This window comes from Pteropus medius, unplaced genomic scaffold (genome assembly GCF_902729225.1).
Source record: "Pteropus medius unplaced genomic scaffold, Ma_sr-lr_union100, whole genome shotgun sequence".
Classification (NCBI taxonomy): domain Eukaryota; kingdom Metazoa; phylum Chordata; class Mammalia; order Chiroptera; family Pteropodidae; genus Pteropus; species Pteropus medius.
This window is the reverse complement of record NW_024349800.1, coordinates 4980941-4998642: the sequence shown is the minus strand read 5'-3', so window position 1 is coordinate 4998642 and position 17702 is coordinate 4980941. Positions and strand designations below refer to the sequence as shown.

Below are 17702 nucleotides of genomic sequence, written 5' to 3'. Positions count from 1 at the left end.
CACGCACGCACGCACGCACACACACACACGCGCACACACGCACACACACACACACGCACACACACACACACACACACACACACACACACACACACCCCCACCACCCAAGCCATAACACAACAACAACAACATGGACTATACCAATGAAACGTTCGAGGCTTTGTTCCTGTCGCTGCTCGGTAAGTGCAAGTGGGGTGAGGGCAAGGACAGACGCAAATATCTCATTGTGCCGTACCCCCTCTGGGTGAGGGGTTGCCAGAGAGTCGGGGGCAGGTCCTGCACATTTCTCAGATTTCTATGCCCCACCTGGAAAAGCGGGCCAAGTTGCCTTGGCCTGGAATCCAGGCCCTCAGTTTGCCGCATTTCTCCACCAAACATTAATGCATTTGGTACTGGAGAAGAGGCATGGGGAAGACCAACAGTCTTCAAACTTTTGGGACTAGCATGCAGTGGGACAAATCCTTGGCAAAGCTCTACAACATAAGAGGTGAAGGACAGACAGATAAATGGATAATTACAGAGTAAGAAGGAGTAAATGCTAGATTCAGGAGTGACAGCCAGGAGTAAGAGGTCTGCTAAATATAGAGCATGGGAAGGATCAGTTCCAAGGTCCTGGAAAAGATCTTTACATTGGGGCTTAAATTAAAGATGAAGGAGTTCTCCAAGCCAAAAGTAGGAAGAAGGGCATTCCAGGCCAAGGGAACAGCATGCACAGAGGCCCTGATACATGGCGTCTTCAGGAAACTGCTGGTAGTTTGAGTGTTGCTGGAGATGAGAGGCAAGCAAGGTCAGAAGAAATAAGATCATGAAAGATCTTGTGATCCAGGAGATGGAGAAGCCACTGGGAATGACAGGATTGAGTTGAGAGCATCAGCAAATGCAGAGACTGAATTGGCAGACTCAGAATGTTGGGAGTGGGAGACATTGGGAGGTGAGGGAAAGGGGCCAGGCTAGAGGGGACTACAGTGACTTGGGGACTGATCAGACGGAGAACATGGAAAGAGCAATCAAAGACTGATAGTTAGGTTGTTAGGGTGACTAAGTAGATGGTGGTGCCTTTCACAGAGACAAGGAACTTACTAGGAGGACCAGATTAGGTGGACAGAGACATGGAGAGAAGTTTGACGTCTCCATGTTGTTTGAGTTTGAGATCCTTGTAGGCCATCCAAATGGAACTGCTTTAAAAGCAACTTTGTGTAGAAAGTTGGAACTAATTCCAAGTCGTAAATACTGGTATGGGTGTCCTTAGCGTATAGAGAGCCACAGAAACACGAGAGTAGAGGAGACTGTTTGAAAAAAAGAAGAGAGCCTAGGTGTTAACCCAAGTAGCCAGAGAGGTAAGATGGAACCTTGGGAGAGATTTGAATCACAGCCAAAGGGAAAAGGGAGAATTAAAAAAAAAAAAGTTGAATTGTCTCCAGACACAAGAAGGGCTGTCCTAGAAAAAAAGGAAACAAATGTGTTTTCTGGGGCATCAGTGGGGAGGACTAGGACCAAGAGGTAGAAATTCCAGGGAAACAAATTCTGGGTCAATATAAGGAAATCTTTTCTAGCAGTCAGAATTAGGTGTCTCCAGTATTAAGTAGAGAACTCCCTATCACTGGAGGTATACAGAGTCTAAGTCTGCCAGGGACATTATAGAAAGAGTCCTTGACCTGGGCAGGCAATGGGACTAGAATGCAAGCTCCATAGTGTGATGGGCATGAGAAAGAGTCCTTGACCTGGTTAAGCAAAGATGACTAGAATGCAAGCTCCATAGTGTGGTGGGCATGAGACCTTCAAGAGAGTGGTTGGGAGGTGACTTCGATGGGGTAATGACACTTGGGCTGAGAACTATATGAAGAGAAGGACTCAGCCAGAGGGGAAACTTGGAGAATTCCATGCCCTTCAGAGAACACAGTAAATGCCAAAACCAAGAGCCAGGATGAAACTAGAAGAGTTGGACAAAGAGAAAGGGGGCCATTTCAGCTGGAGCAAGTAAGCAAGGGGGATGAGAGGTGGGAAGAGCTGAGCGAGGAGAGGAGAACGGATCCAGCAAGGGCGGTTTTGTAGGCCATAATTAGGAGAGTGGTATTTATTCTAAGAGTCCTGAGAAGCCATTTCAGTGAAGCCATTGGAGGGTTTCAGACAGGGGAATGACTTCTGGTTGAGGGCAGGTCATGGCTTTGGGATGTAAGGAGGATGCAAGTAGAAGTGGCTGGACCAGTGAGGATGCAAGTGGAAATGGAAGAGCATGTTTTGAATGTGTTCCTGTGGTTTGCAGGGTAAAGTTTACACCCCTTAATCTGTCATTCAAAATGACCCCAACTTTATTTCCCATTAACACAATGTGCTTCCAAGTTGTGGAACTGTTGAGTGACCCTGAAATCCCCGAATCTCATACCCTCGATCTTCCCTATTCTGTCTCTTCCACCCCTTGGGCAGGATGAGGCTTGGATCATTTGAGAATCATTCAGAGAGAAGGTTAATACCTCTGGGACATAGTAAGGAAAGTTAGGCAAGTGATGAAGTCGGAAAGGTTGGCAGAGGGTCATGGGACTTTATTTTGAGGGCTATGGAAAGTCATGGAAAGGTTTCAAGATGGGTGGAGGGTGAGTATGTAAAGAATAATGGCACACTTACTATGAACAAAGCAAGTCTAAAATGGATTGGTTCTAAATATCTCCAGCACTCAATAAGGTAGCTACCATCATTTTTCCCATTTTACACATGAAGAAATTGAGACACAGGAGAAGGGACTTGACCAAGATCATGCAGCCAAAAGTGTCAGGGCCAGGACCCAGACTGGAGCATTCTGGCTCCAAAGCCTCTGCTCTTAACAGCACTATGCTGCCTCGGATGATCAGAGCAGATCAGATCAGAAGGGCATTTTGAAAAGATCGTTCTGATTGCCAATAAGGAGTATTGGGGGATGGGAGTGAGTGGAGTAAGAGTAGAATCTGAGGAGATTAAATAAGAGAAAACACATAAAGCCTTTAGCATTGTTCTGCCATTGGGAGCGACTAGCCATGTTAGATATAATTATCTTCATTATTATAGGGAGGCAAGGATAAAGTCTGGCCTGGAACCCAGGTACCCTAATGCCCAGCCTGGTGCTAAAGCAGTTTTCCTTCCTGTCTCCTTTAGTCCTCTTACTGAAAGCAACTCATCTTTTAACCCTCTTCCCCCAAGGGCTCTGCCAGTCTAAGACCTCAGTTGACAATGAAAATGCCCACAGGGATGCCGTCTTCAATCCTGAACTGGTCATTGCCCACTGCTTCAAGCAGTTCAAGCAGGAAGACTTCCACCTGCCTCGAAGCCGCCGGCGGATCATCATCTTGCCTCAGAAGGAGGATCCGATGCCCATCAATCCCACACCTCAACCTCAGGCTTCCCCACATCCCGTCCCCAGCTTCAAAGCCCCGGAAGCCAGGGACATCCAAGAACAGCCGGAGGATGTAAAGACCTGGCTGAGCCGGAGATTGAAGTTTCGGCAGGATCTGGAGTCATTTGGCAACACAGAAAGGTGGCTGCAGAACAAGTCCAGCCTCACACCTTCAGAAGCCAAGATCTTATACAAGATCCATAAGGAACATGAGGCCCAGTTGGTGGCCCACCTGGCTACTACCAGACCAACCAAGGTGAAGACACTAGGAGTGTTAGGGGCAGGATGGGGATTGCTCACCCCATTTCACAGAGGAGCAAACAGAAGTCCTGAAAGGGAGATGTATTAGTTACCTATTGCTGGGTAATGAATACCTCAAAATGACTTAAAGCAGCAAGTGCTTACTATCTCACTGTTTCTGAGAGTCAGGAATCTGGAAGGAGCTTAGCTTGATGGCTCTGGCTCAGAGTCTTACATCTCAAGATGTTGGCTCAGGCCACAGACATCTGAAGGCTTGACTGGGGCTGTATCAAGGCAAGGGAGTGTTAATTCTAAACATTCCTACTCACCTGGAATTGGAGGAGGAGTAGAATTTGGACAGGTAGAGAAAGAAAGGCATTCTAGGCAGAAGAGTCAGCAGGAGCAAAGGCTAGGAGGTGGGAGGAGTGAGGAGGAGCCCACGTCTGGCTCCAGGCTGCGGCATATATTTTAGTACACTAAGAGCCTAGTAGGATTATAATACTGACTGGTCTGACAAGAGAGATGTGGATAAGAATGAAATTTTAGTTCTCATATTGTCCAAGCCTCTTGTTTCTGATAGAAAGCAGAGGCCCAGAGAAGCAGTCTCCCAGTCATTCTTTGGCAGAACGAAGTGGTCCCGCAGTTGCCCAAATCCAAAGCACTTTGCACTCCATCTTGCTGTCTGTTTAGAGCTGCTCAGTCTCTCTCTCCCATTTCTCCCTAATTCGGGGGATCGTGTTCCACTGGCCTGCTTCCCCTGAACTCTCCCCTCTGCCCTGCTCTCGTCTCTTTCAGAAGAAAAATCTCCGACTCCCCCACCGACCAGTGCCCCAGCTCCGACTGCCCAAGCCCCCTACCCTGTCGGCCTTATACTCCTACCTGTACGGCCGCAAGATCAAGATCCTGGAGCTATTTAACAGGATGGACCAGACTGAGAACCAGAAGATCTCCAGAGAGGAGTTCATTATGGCTCTAAAGGCAGTAAGTGCCTCCGGCGCTCCCTCTGGGTTGGTGTGAATGGGGAGGGTGTCCTTGCACTCCTTCTGCTGTCTACCACCCCAGGTCCTGGACCAACTGAAAAGGAGACTCAGGAAACTCAAACTATCAGCCTTATCACTTGTAAAGCCAGATTGGAAAATGTATCTTAACCTGCAGCCATATCAGGCCCCTAAAACCTCCCCTACACCAGTCTGACCTTGAAAGGCCCTACCAGAGTGGAAAGTCTGCAGAACTGACCTCATAACCAGCCGGCTGCCTATGGAATCACTGTCTTGTCTAACAGACCCCAGCACTGAGCACAGAGATTGCTGGGCCTTAAGTCCTCCCTCTAGAACCTTCTAGAGCTTTTCTGTCACTGGTGAATAAATTACATACAGGTTTTGTGAAAATGCAGCTTCTGACTCAGTACCTCTGTGCAGGGCCCAAAATGCTTCATTCTAACTAGCTCCCATGGTACTGGTTCACGGACCACACTTTCACTGGCTATTCAAAATATATATTAATTACAAATTAATAAAATAAAAAATCCAGTTCTTCAGCCACACCAGCCACATTTTGAGTTCTCAGTAGTCACATGTGGTGAGCAGTTCCTCTATCAGACCACACAGATGGAGAACATTTCCATTGTTACAGAAAGTTCTACTGGTCTTGCAGGGATCTGCTAACTATGGCCTAGAAGTCAAATCCAGCCTGCCTCCTGTTTTTGTAAATAAAGTTTTATTGGAATACAGCCGCACGCATTCATCTATGTATTGTCATGACTGCTTTAATGCCACAATGGCAGAGTTGAGTAATTATGACAGAAACTCTATGACTCACAGAGCCTAAAATATTCACTATCTGGCCCTTTATAGAAAAAGTTTGCTGACTCTTGGTCCAAATGAATTAAGCTTTTATATACTTTGAATGCAAGATACCTTATAAAATAACTCTAGGAAGCTGACTGCCACACCTCTTACAGTTTTAAATCATTGCCAGTTTTCACACCATTGTTTTATGACATGTACCGATCTGAATAACATTTCAAAACATTAAAAAATAAATAAATAAAAATAAATTGTCTTAATCATCATAGCCAAGAGGGTAAAACATTAAATCCTTTCATACCTAGAGAGTTCGGATCCTCTTTAAGGAAAGCTCAATAACAACGACTGCAGTCTAAACAAGCTGAAGAACAAAATTATATTCCCTTTAAAACTTTCTTTCTTGAATATTTGGTATTGATGGCAAGCATTTTACTCTTCTAAAGTTGCTCACAGTCCTTAAAAGAGTAATGTGTATCATATTTCTGGTCCTATTTTATTTCAGTTAAGGGAGGCTTATGTGTTCCTCATGGGCAAGGATGACAGATATGTGAAATCCCTCTTCAAATCCAGCATGGGAAAGCTGGCATTGATATTGGTATGAAGTAGGGTGGGAGCCCAGAGGAAGGAGTAATAGACTCTTTAAAGATGGTGGCATATCTGGACTGGGTTTTGAAGGAGGGATATGAGTTTTTTAGGTATAGAAGGGGAAACACCTGAGTAAAGGCAGAGGGTGAGAAAGTGTAGGATGTGTTCAGGGTCCAGAAAAGGGCTTTGAGCTCCTCTGTCAGGTACCTTGGGTATAAGCTGCGAATGGCTGTGGATAAAACCAGACTGGGAGGTGGGGCCAGGCTGGCAAGGCCTTGGCTGTCCTGGCAGGATGTTTGGATTTAGTCTGCCCGCCTTGGGGGCTTCTCTTCTCTCCTCAGGTTGGAGTCCCTCTAGGAAACCAAGAAGTAGAGGATATTGTGATCTATCTCAGCTCTCTGGGGAAGCAAAACAGCATCACCACTGATATCCTGGCCAACACCTACAAGCAGTGGCTTTTGGCCCAGCAGAGAAGGGCGCTGCTAGCTACAAGGGAGTGTATGTATACATCCCCGCCCCCATGCCTCCACTTCCCCATCCTCAGAGTAAGCACGGTAGAGGCAGCCTTGGCTCACTTTCTGAGTGTGTTCTCCAACTTTAGCTTACAGTAGATAGGCCAAGCCTCTGGAATTTCTAAGCCTGAGATCAATTAAGGAGTAGATAGTGTCTTGAGTGCCCAGCTACCATGTCCATTCAAAGATGAATGAGACCCAGCCCTTATCCTTAAAGAAGGATTCTCAAAGGGTGGTTTCAGCCCACCAAAGCTTATCTGACCCAAATGCCAAGCCTTTCCATTTGTATGTGGGCCAAGGCCTTCTTACTATTAATCTATATCTTACTGATAAAAAATTAACCAAATTCGGAAACCAGAATTAGCACGTTTAGCGTTTACTGGACAGTCTACCTTGGTATTCTTCTTCAGGGGTATTAGCAGGATTACTGTGAATAGTTATGCAGATTATACACCACCGCTCAAGTTCTATTTGCCAAGCCATGAGCTTCTGGAGCCACATCTGTCCAGACAAAGCATAGAGGCAAATCAGAAATGTACTAGCCATAGCTCTGGATATGAATTTACTCTACAACACAAGGGTGCATCATGCTTCTTTATAGTTTAATTGTTAAAAAAAAAAAAAGAACTGAACGGCTACAGATAAAATTAAAGCCCTCCTTTAACTACCACCCACCATTCCAGAGCCCTCCCCAAATATAACCACATCTTTCTTTTTCTAAATTAAGCAAATCTTGCTTTACTCCCTCCTGCCAGGTGGGCAGGAATTTAAGTTCATATATATTGGGGGAAGAGGAGCTCCTTCTCTTCCCTGTGGTCACATAAGAACCCTAACAGGTTAGTGGAAGGATTTCCCTACACAGATAGAAATTTGGGGCAGGGCCTCTGGAGTTCCTGGTTACACTGAGCTGGGTGCTCAGCATCCTCACTGGTTGATTCTTTTAGAGGCCGTGGGCAACATCCTTCAAGCATCCATTCCTCAGTCTCCCAAGGCCCCGGAACTTGACTCACAGCGCAGCAGGCAGATTTCTGACCTCTAGTCTCAACAAGCCAGTGGGCAGAGGCAGCCTCACTCTCAGGCAGTTTCCACCCTTGCAGAGTCCCAGGGAACCTGAGCTCCCCCACAATCACCTCCTGTGTGTCACAACCCCCTCAGTAGTAATCTCCCCGACCCCTCACTGTCGAGCATATCCTCAGGGTTGCCTTGAGTTGGGCATGATTTCCAACTCATGCTCTTTTGGCCTTTTCATTATAAATTACCAAGTTCATTGTTATCCATATAGTTGGCTGCAAGTCATTTAATGAATGACCACGGCATGCCTTGGTGCATATTTGCCACAAAGGTATTTGGGGTCTGTTATTTCCCAATAAATAGACTTGAAGCCAAGCAGCTGGTATTTGTATGAATGGTGCTATCTCAGTGTCATCACTGCATTCTTTTTCCCTGGAGAGCCACAGTGGGTAGGGTAAGTGAACTTGGGAGTCTCTTGCTTTGCCTAAAGGGGCAGCAGTGTCATGAGTCTGGGCAGCCAACTCATAAGAGAGAAGGTCTTAGCATTTGGGGGTGCCCTCTGTGGGCTGGGTAGGTTTACCTGCAGTGTTAGCTCAGTTTATCCTTCGAGTCTCTGGACATCAGGTCTGTTATGCTTTTCAAGGAGGAAGCTGAAGCTCAGAGGGGATGAACACTTGTTCTCTGTCTCAAAACCAGAAGGTGGCAGGGCTTGAATTTCATTTCAGCCAAGGACAATGGAGGCCTGAACCAGGGCAGGAGCGATGGGATGCTCTCATTCATTTGGATCTTTATTGAACACCTATGATGTGCTGGGCACTTCTGGAAACTGGGAACATAGCAGTAAAGAAGTCAACACCCCTGCCTCCAATGAGTTTCCACAGAAAGTGTTAACCAAGAAGATGTCCAGTAGTGATTAAAGCTTTGAAGACAATAGGACAGAGTGAGGGGGTGGTGGTTAGGAAAGGCCTCTCTGAAAAGCAGCATTGGAGCTGACACATGAGTGGTAATATGGAGCCAGTCTGGGGAAGGGTATCCTAGCAGATGGAACTGCAAAGGCAAAGGCTCCAAGGTAGGAAAGTCTTTAGGGGACAGAAAGAAATTAGGGTGGCTAGGTGGAGTGAGTGAGGGGTGAGAAGTAGGAGATGGGTCAGGTGGATGGTCAGCTGAGGCCAGATCCTGCAGGCCTTGCAGACTAGAGAATGGATTCTAGGTTTTAGTCTTAAGTGCTGTGGGAAGTCAGAAGAGAGATCTAAGCAGGGGAATGAGGTGATCTGGCTTATACATTTTAAGGGTCCTATTTGCTCTTTGGTGGAAACAGGATGATAGAGGATGAGAATGGCAACAGGAAGGCGGGGGCTGTGGTGCAGATGAGGGCGGAGGTGGCCTGCACTAGGGAGGCCATAATAGAGGTGGAAATGGAAAGAGGCACCTTCCAGGTGTACCTCAGATGGCACTGACCGGACATGTGAGAAGTGAGCAGAGGGGTGGCTCAGCACCTGCTTAGTGACTTGGTTAATTGCTTGACAGATTCTATGACTGGGTACCTTCTCAGTTCCTCCTTTGTTTCTTCCCTCTAACCCTAGCCAAGCACAGAATTACCCCACAGCATCCATCCAAGAAGCAGAAAGTGGATTTAGCCCCACAGCCTCCCAAGATGGACCTGCTGACTGTGCCCGTGGTTGACACCCAGATGGAGGCAAGGCCCATGACCCTGGAGGAGATGGAGGATGTTGGCAAACGGTACCGAGAAAGGAAGCGGCAGTGCAAGGTATCTCTGCCAACAGGGGAGGGCTCAGGACAAATCTGCTGTACCTGCACCATCTTCTAGCTGGGGAAACTCTTGGAAGTGGGCTCTTTAAGTCTCTGTTCCCTCGTCTGTTCCCTCATCTGTATGATAAGAATAATACCTACCTCACAAGGTTTCTGTGAGGATGAAATGAGATAATGTTTATGAAAATACCAGATTCCTCTCCTCCCATTCTTTAATTATGACTTTCCATCCTGAGACCAGGGCTGCATCTCTATCACAGTGGAAAACCAAGAGGCTGATATGGGGCGTGGCACTGAGTAGGCACTCCAGAAATACATGACCAGTAGAGGAAGGAAGAATCGATTGCCTGAATTAATTCATCCAATAAATTTTTTTCAAGAGGCTGTGATGTACCAGGCATTCTTCTAGGTGCTGCAGACAACAAATCAGCCTCTGACCTCAAGAAGCTGCCGGTTTAGAGAGTCTAGTCAGGGAAGCAGAAAATATTAATATGATACTATACATAAATACATATTTTATGTCATAAATATAATAAAATGTTAGGTATTGGAAAATGCTAGACCAACTAAGATCTGATTCGCTTACATGACAAGAAAACCCAAAATGTTAGAGCTGCAAGTGGCAACCTTTCCTTGTAAAGGGCCAGATAATAAACATTTTAGGCTTTTGGGGCCCTGTTGTCTCTGTCACAACTAATTGGCTCTGCCATTGCAGCACAAGAGCAGCCATAGACAACACCTAAACAAATGAGTGCAGCTGTGTTTCCATAAAATTTTATTTATAAAAACAGCTGGTGAGCCACATTTGGCCTATGAGCTGTACTTTGTTGATTCTGGTGTTAGAAGTTTAAAAAAAGGTAGATTTTTCTTTCCTTGTAAATAAATAAATAAGAAGGCCAAAAGTGGCTATATACTCCCCAGGCCTCTTCTACCTTGCTCTGCCATCATTATTGTGTGGCTTCCACCTCAAAGTCACAGATGGCTGCACCTGATTTAAATTCCCGTGCAGCCAGACACTTGAATGTAATGTCTCAGTAGGGTGCCTCTAGGACATCTGCACTGTATGCTACTGTATATATTATACAATCATGTGTGCACATCCATATACAGGGCTGTGCACACAGAACCACATGCGCTGACCATCCAAGTACTCTTCAGAGGTAACCTTGTCTATGTGCGATTTTCTCCCAGAGTCACTGACTTCACAACCTGGACTTGGGTCTAAATGTACATTTTTTGCCATTGCCCCTTCTGGGGTCCTTGCGGGGAGAGGTAGATTGTCAGTCTCCAGGCCAGGAGAAGAGAGGCAAAGCAAAAGGGAGTGTGTGCAAACCGCTCTTCTCTTTGCAGCTCAAGATCCCTTCCATTCAGTACACAGAGCGGTGCCGCCTGGTGCGCAGTGGGAATAAGCATTTTGACGAACACTGCCTCCCCTCCACCATCTGTGGGGAGATGAATGAGCTCATCAACACGTCCCGCAGGGACAACTTTCTGGTCTACCTGCAGTGCTGGAAGCTCTGTGAGTACTACGGCCTCCCACTGACGGAGGACATCCTCGTGAAAGGTAAGAGCCTTGGTGGCTGGCCCTAGGAAGATGCCTCAAGTGGCCACCTGAGGTTTGTCCTTCCCCAGCCAACATGCACCTAGCCAAGCTGCTGCAGCCTGTGGTGGGGACATTGGGAAGAAGGAGAGGGAAGAGGGGAAGAACAACTCAGCCTGTTTTGCTGTGAGATAGAATTTCTAGAATCCTGGAAGTCTGCAAATTCCACAAGCCCGGAGGTCTGTATTCCCCAACTGAGCTTAGTGAGTTGGCATTTTGTACAGGAAGTTCCAAGGACCAGTGTTCTGGGCAAGGGAGCCCCAAAGTTGAGCAGAAAGGAACAATCCCAATTTCAAAGAGGGAGATTTGATAGAACTGACAACCTCTGTGCTGTGTTGGACATTTCCAGAACCACTTTCCTAGGTCAGGCACATCTTTTGGCTCTTTCACAACGCTGAGGTAGCAATGTACCAGGAGTCAGGTTCCGCTGAGGCCCTTTGCTTTCTACTCACACAACAGGACTCGACACTGAATTTCCATACTGGTTTCACCCTCTGCTTGAGGGAAGAATTGTGTTTTCATATATCCAGGCAGACCTGAAACCGCCACGTCTCTGGGTAGAGTGTGTTTTTCTGAGAGATGGGGACAAGGATTGCCCCCATATTCCCATGATGACCACAGAGCAATATTGACACCTCAAATTTATGAATTTATAAATTTAATGGGCAGATGCCTCTCTGTGCTTTAAAATCATTAATGGCAAGCTGCATATGGGGAGGGGTTTTCCCATAGGAACTTTGCGGGAACTGTGGCCATACTGGGAAATGAGGCTTTCTAAGAAAGGGCATATAGAGAGTGGTGTGACTTACATGAGAACAAGAGTTAACAGTCACAATTGATTATTTCCATCCTTTTCCCAAGAGAGAAGGAAGCAAGCACTAAATGTATAGGGCCTTGGGTCTCGTATTAGAGCTTCCATAACAAAATTCCTCAGACTGGGTGCCTTAAACCACAGAAGATTTATTTTCTCACAGTTTTGGAAGCTAGAAGTCTAAGATCAAGGTGCTAGCGGGGTTGGTTGCCTCTGAGGCCTCAATCCTGTGTTTACAGATGGCCCTATCTATATGAGAGATGGAGACAGGCCCTGTCTCCAAATACAGATTCAGAGGTTCTAGGAGTTGGTGGGGGACATATACATTGGGGGAGGGGGACGCAATTCAGCCCATAGCAGGTCTATAGAGGGAGATGTGGCCAAGGGCCTTCAGGAACACAGGGCAACCAACCTAAATAGTTATTGTCTCCTGCACATGCTGTACCCTAGTTTGGGTGGTCACTTGTGGCCCGCCTGGGCTGGGAGGGCGGAGACAGAAGATCCTGCAGCTCTGGACACTGACTTTTCACCAAATCATCTTTCCTTCTTTCTTCCTCAGGGAGTCTCGCCTTCCTTCATCATTTACATCCTTTCATCTTGGTTAGTGGTGGAGCTACATCTATCTTCTGAGATGTAGGCAGGCTTGCCACACACTCTGGACTGCTCTTGTGGGTCAGGTCTTTCCTCTGGTTGTGCCTCCTTTGTCCCCTCCGAAACACTGAGCCACTAATGATTCTCTGGTTTTTGCCAGTGCATGGGTCTGGGAGCTTCCCCTGTCTGTAAGATCTCACATTCATGAGCACACAGGAACATCCGTGGCTGGGCTCCCTTTTGCTTCTGATTGGTCTAGATGGAAAAGACCCCAGTTCATTTCCGACCATTGTTCTGGCCACTATTGGCTGTCTTTATGACAGAGGCCTGTTCTGCTGTGGGTAAAGAGCAAACTGGGACTTCCAGGTCTGTGTTCTAGACTAGAGCTTGGTAGGCTCAGATTCCAGACCTCAAGCTCATGGACCATAATTCTAGAACATTAGGCATTTCCCCTCTCCCCAGTGAATATAGCTTTATTGTTTTTCTACCCTCCTCTCCAATTTTATAGATAATAACTGCTCACTTAAATTTTTTTGAAAACATAAAAATCCCCCCGGCCTGAGTTGACCACTATTAATATTTTAGTGGCTGTCCTTTCACAAACCTCTTTTTCTTTTCCATTCACACGAAATTATTTATGTAAATCATTTTTTTAAAATCATGTATGTATATATTTTAAATGTAGTTTGAAAAAAATCCTATATGTCTTTTTTAAATGTTGATGCTGTATATCCCCTTCCCTCTCCTCCTTTCTCACCTGCACAATCTCTGCCCTCTCCTCAAATAACCAACATTAATAACCTGGAGTGTAACCTTCCACCACTTTTTCTAGAACATAAGCTCTTTGTGTGTTATCATCTCAGGACAAGCACTGCTGCATAGTTGCAGGAAAATGGAGACCCTGACCCAGTGTTTTTATGTTCTGCACTTCTTAGGAAAGTGTCCCAAGGTTATCTGTGAGACAAATTCTAGGCAAGGAGAAAATTACCATCGACTAGATCTAAGTTAACCTAATGAAGTGCTGGATGAATCTTTCCTCTTCCTCCTAGGACTTCTGACCAAGATGCCCCTTGCAGAGTGGGGTATGGGGCCTTATGCTCCACCCTAACTGCACCCCAGCCCTCCGACCATTGCCGATCTGGTTATAAATAAGCTCTCTTGTCTGTAGTCCAGTTAGCAGTATTGTACCAACTCCATTTCCTGATCTTACACTACGTTTACATGCATACCTGGGAAATATTGTGGGTTCAGTTCCAGACCACCATGATAAAGCGAGTATCCCAGTAAGTGAGTTGTAATCTTTTTACCAGTGGAGGGTTCTGCCTTCCATTTGTAAAAAACGCACCACCTGTGAAGCATAATAAAGTAAAATGCAATAGAATGAGGTCTGCTTAGAAAGACCATGTCACCCTTGGGAAAAGCTGGAGAAGGGTCTAAGAGGCCTTCTGCACCATTTTTGTAACTTGCTGTGAATCTATAATCATTTAAAAATTAAGTTTAAAAATGCGTACAAGAGTCTACAGCTATGCTACCCTGAGTAAGCCCGATCCCTTGTGATCTCGGAAGCTAAGCAGGGTTGGGCCTGGTTAGTACTTGGATGGGAGACCACCTAGGAAGACCAGGTGCTGTAGGTGTAAAATAAATAAATAAATAAATAAATGATAAAAATATAAGGGATTGTAAGCTGACAAGGTCCTTACAATCTGTGAGGTCAACCAAGGGTTGCCTCACCTAAAAAATAAAAATAAAAAAAAATTAAAAAAATAAAAATGCATACAAGAAAAAAATCTTTTTAAACAGAAATGTGAATTTATCTAAAAAAAAAAAAAAAGGAGCCCTCCTTTTCCCTTTGCTCCAAATGCTCAGGGCAGGGAGGGGTCTTGTCCTGACAAGCCATGTTTCTCTTGCTGCTCACAGCCCTGCTGTACCCGGGGGACAAGATCATTTTCCAGAAGGACCAGGTGCGCCCGATCCGGCAGCCGGGAGGCTACTACTCAGACTTTAAGGTCTTCAGCCCAACTCTAGCCCTGCTCAGTTCCCTGGACTTTGAAGAAACTATGGCTAAGAAGACCAACAAGCTGAGTGTCAGACCCCCTACCCCTTCCATTTTCCTCTTGTCCTGCTGCTGTCCCTTCAGCTACAGAAGCTGGGATGCTGACATACTTGGGGTGTCACATTGTATCAGTATCTCTGTCCTAACCTGGCATGTCCAACCAAGTCACCATAGCCTGACCAGTCCCCGGTGTCACCCCTGGCACATGTCTCAGGGCCACAGCCTCCTTGCCTCAATCCCACATAGCCACCCACCTGAACACATCCTATATGATCTCATGCTTTCTGGAAAAGATTAAAAAGAGGTTCTTCTTAAAGAATCGAGGAGGCCCCTTCACCAATTATGGGCCAGGTGTCAGGGGCCCTGCAGAGGACAGTGATGGCAGCCCATTCCCCTGCCCTGCCTTCCCTGGCAAGAAGGGGACTTGCAGCCCCTGGGTGGAAGAAAGAAATCTGCACTGGGTACTATTCCTTACCCTCAGGTCAACCCCAGTCCTAAGAAAATGTCCTTCTTTAGAAGGAGGTGAAACATGGGCAGGCAATGAGCCAGCATCCATGGGTGACTGCAGATTGGAGAACAAAAGGCCTCCTGCAGAGAGATGGGGCCAGCGTGGGAGGAGGACATGAGAGCTGAGTGGATACCATGAGTGGGGAGGGACCCAGGACCTGCCCATACTCTGGATCCCTGCCAGCTGCCCACTGGGGTGGTATGGACAGAATGGCTTGGGTGGGATGCAATAGAGCCGAGTGGAAATCAGACAGGCTGCGGTTTAAATGAACAAGTTACTTCTCTTCATCTGTGAAATGGGCATAACAGCTCCTGCCATACACAATGAGGATGAGAGAAGAAATCCATGTAAACTTCTTAACACAGTGTTTGGCAGATAGTTGGCCAAACTATCTGAGCAATGATCGTCAGGACGTTCTCAAGTGCAGGAGTGGCCTAGGCATGCAGGTGGGGCTGTCCACAACTCTGGTTGGGAATATACTTGAGCATGAGCCAGGCAGGTGATGACCTAGAGGGCCCTTTCTGATCACTTAGTAACTGACTCCAGCCCCTGGGTGGCTGGCACCAATTCCTGAAGTGAACCTAGGAAGTGGGCAGGAACCTGAGAAAGGGACTTTGTCCATGCTTAGGTAGGTTACAGCTGTAAAGGATAAAGAGACGTCACCTAGGGCAGGGATGGACGTTGGTTTTCTGTTGCTACTTAGACTGCATTGTGAAAGATTCTGAGGCTAGATGCAGGCTGGCAAGGAAAAGGTGCTGTGGTCGATTTGTGATGTCTTCCAGGCCCAAGGTTTGGGGAGTTAGATTTCACTATCCTTATCTCCAAGGCTGTATTTTGTCTTGGCATGGGAAGTGGTTGTATGGGGCCCCCAAATGATTCTGATTATTGAGCATCTCTCCTAACTACCCCAGGAGGTCTCCATTCTGGGAAATGAGAAAACTGAGGTTCTGAAAGGGAAAGTGACTTACCCAGAGTCACCCAGCCAGCCAGATTATGAGCCAGGTCTGGCTGACTCAAGCCCACTGTATGTTCCACTGGAGCCTGGGCAGGGAGGGGGCGGACAGAGACAAAGCTTCACCCCAAGTACAAGAAATTCTCCTTCCAAAGCTCTAGTTTGGACTCAGAGATGAGCCCACTCCTGTGGACCCCAACCTACTCCCTGGGACCCCATTAACTTTGATTTCCCCTCTCCTGACACGATAACTTCCCTCTCTTATCCACTAGGAAACTACCAAAGAAAATCAAGAAAATACGCTTTAAGGAATTCGAGGAATTCACCAGGTCTGTAGCAATCATCTAACTCTGGAAGGGGGAGTGGGTGTGAGGAAGTCTAGCTTCACTTCGGAGGAGTTGCCTGGGACTCTGCATGTTCCATGGTACTCTTAGCACAGCATCTGGGGCTTAGTGTTCAGAAGCTGAGAGGCAGTAAACAACTTAGAGTGCCAGGCAGACACTGCTCTGGGTCCTTTCTATATGTTAACGCATTTAAATCTTCTCAATGACCCTATGAAGTTACTCTTAACATACCCAATTTACAGAAGAGGATACTGAAGTACAGAAAAGTTAATTATCTTGCTTAGGATCACATATCTATTAAAGTGATAGAACAGAGATTTGAATCTAGTTATGCTGGCTCCAGAGGATGTACTCTGAACACCACAATAAAATGCTCTAGAGAACAGATGGTATACACTTAAGAGTTTGGGTTTTAGAGGAAGCAGGTTGGGAATCAAGCCTACACTCTGCCACTTGGTCACCGTGTAGCTTTGGGGAAATGACTTACCCTCTCTAGGCCTCTGGATCCTCACTGGTAAGGTAGACAGGTTAAGAGAACCTACCACATGGAACGGTAGTGAAGACTGAGATAGTGAAGCACTTAGCATAATGTTACACCTCTACTGTGGTCACAGTTCGTTTGCTCTGCTGAGGAGCCCTGGCCCTGGCATGTCCACCATAACAACATTCTCTGTGTCTTCTTATTTTCTAGGAAGCTGAAGGCAAAGAGGCCCAGTGGTCCACAGCAAACCCACCCCAATTTCTTCTGGCCAGGTCACCTCCTTGACAAGCTGCAGATCTACCTGCCCACTGTGACCACGGATAGGAGCCTAGCGCTCTTCAGTTGTGTCCAACACCGGCCCCATGCCTACTCAGCCACCTACCATCCTAACCACTGGTGGCCCATTAAGAATATGAACTACTTGACTTGCGCCTATTACGATGCCCCCAAGGTCTACCACATCAACTAGTGTGGTCCAGGTGTTGTCACACCTAGCCATCCTGGAGCTGGGGACCAATGTGGCTAGCAGCCCAGAGCCATAGACAAAGAGGAGTGTCAACCAGACAAAAGAAGTCATTTCAGCGAGGTGGCCTAGGCCAACTCTCTCTAGAGCAAAAGTGTCTAGGGTCTCAGAGGCAGATGTATCCACAAAAAGACGTGCAGTTTTTGAGTATTTAAAATAAACCAGGTTGGAGTTTTTTCTCATGTCACCTGTGATTCAGCTGATGTGATTTCTTGCTCAGGTGTTTGGAAATCTGGGGTCCTGAGCCTGAGGTAATATAGCAGGCACACTCCCTGGGATCTCAGGGCCCACAGGGAAGCATCAGGCACTGTGGGGAGCCCTGTGCTCTCCTCTGTGAAACATGTCTCTCACCTTCACCCCCCAAAAAAAACCCTGAGCTATTTGGGTCACTACTTCCAAGTATCTTGGGTCTCTTGCTATTTGCTCTTTGCTTCATGAGCCTTTCACCTGATTAATGGATCTGACTCCATCAAGACCTTTTCCTTCATGACCCACATTTTATGGGCAGCTATTAACACAGTGCCCCCGTGCTCTCATCTGACTTCCCATAGT

General features: G+C 46.6%; 1 protein-coding gene and 1 pseudogene across 2 annotated transcripts; both read left to right on the top strand.

Annotated features, from left to right (window-relative positions):
• The first annotated feature begins 129 nt into the window (after positions 1–129).
• Positions 130–17337, top strand: EFCAB12 (EF-hand calcium binding domain 12). 2 transcript variants are annotated; one of them, XM_039886791.1, is made up of 9 exons: positions 130–179; positions 3172–3620; positions 4400–4585; positions 6336–6492; positions 9101–9285; positions 10638–10851; positions 14207–14366; positions 16075–16131; positions 16838–17337. In XM_039886791.1, exons 1-9 carry the CDS (start codon positions 131–133, stop codon positions 17094–17096), a joined length of 1716 nt encoding a protein of 571 aa, XP_039742725.1. In that variant the 5' UTR covers position 130; the 3' UTR covers positions 17097–17337. The 2 variants fall into 2 exon arrangements, with proteins under 2 accessions (XP_039742725.1, XP_039742724.1); XM_039886790.1 differs by lacking the exon at positions 130–179 and having other exon boundaries at positions 187–3620.
• Positions 13805–13923, top strand: LOC120622216 (uncharacterized; annotated as a pseudogene).
• Positions 17338–17702: the final 365 nt, after the last annotated feature.

Bases quoted from the DNA above. Each gene is read 5' to 3' on its own strand.
- EFCAB12 (XM_039886790.1), top strand. From the start codon at position 3,081: ATGCCCAGCCTGGTGCTAAAGCAGTTTTCCTTCCTGTCTCCTTTAGTC. The intron at 9,286-10,637 runs GTATCTCTGCCA...TTCTCTTTGCAG, and splicing joins AAAGGAAGCGGCAGTGCAAG to CTCAAGATCCCTTCCATTCA. The intron at 14,367-16,074 runs GCTGAGTGTCAG...CTTATCCACTAG, and splicing joins ATGGCTAAGAAGACCAACAA to GAAACTACCAAAGAAAATCA.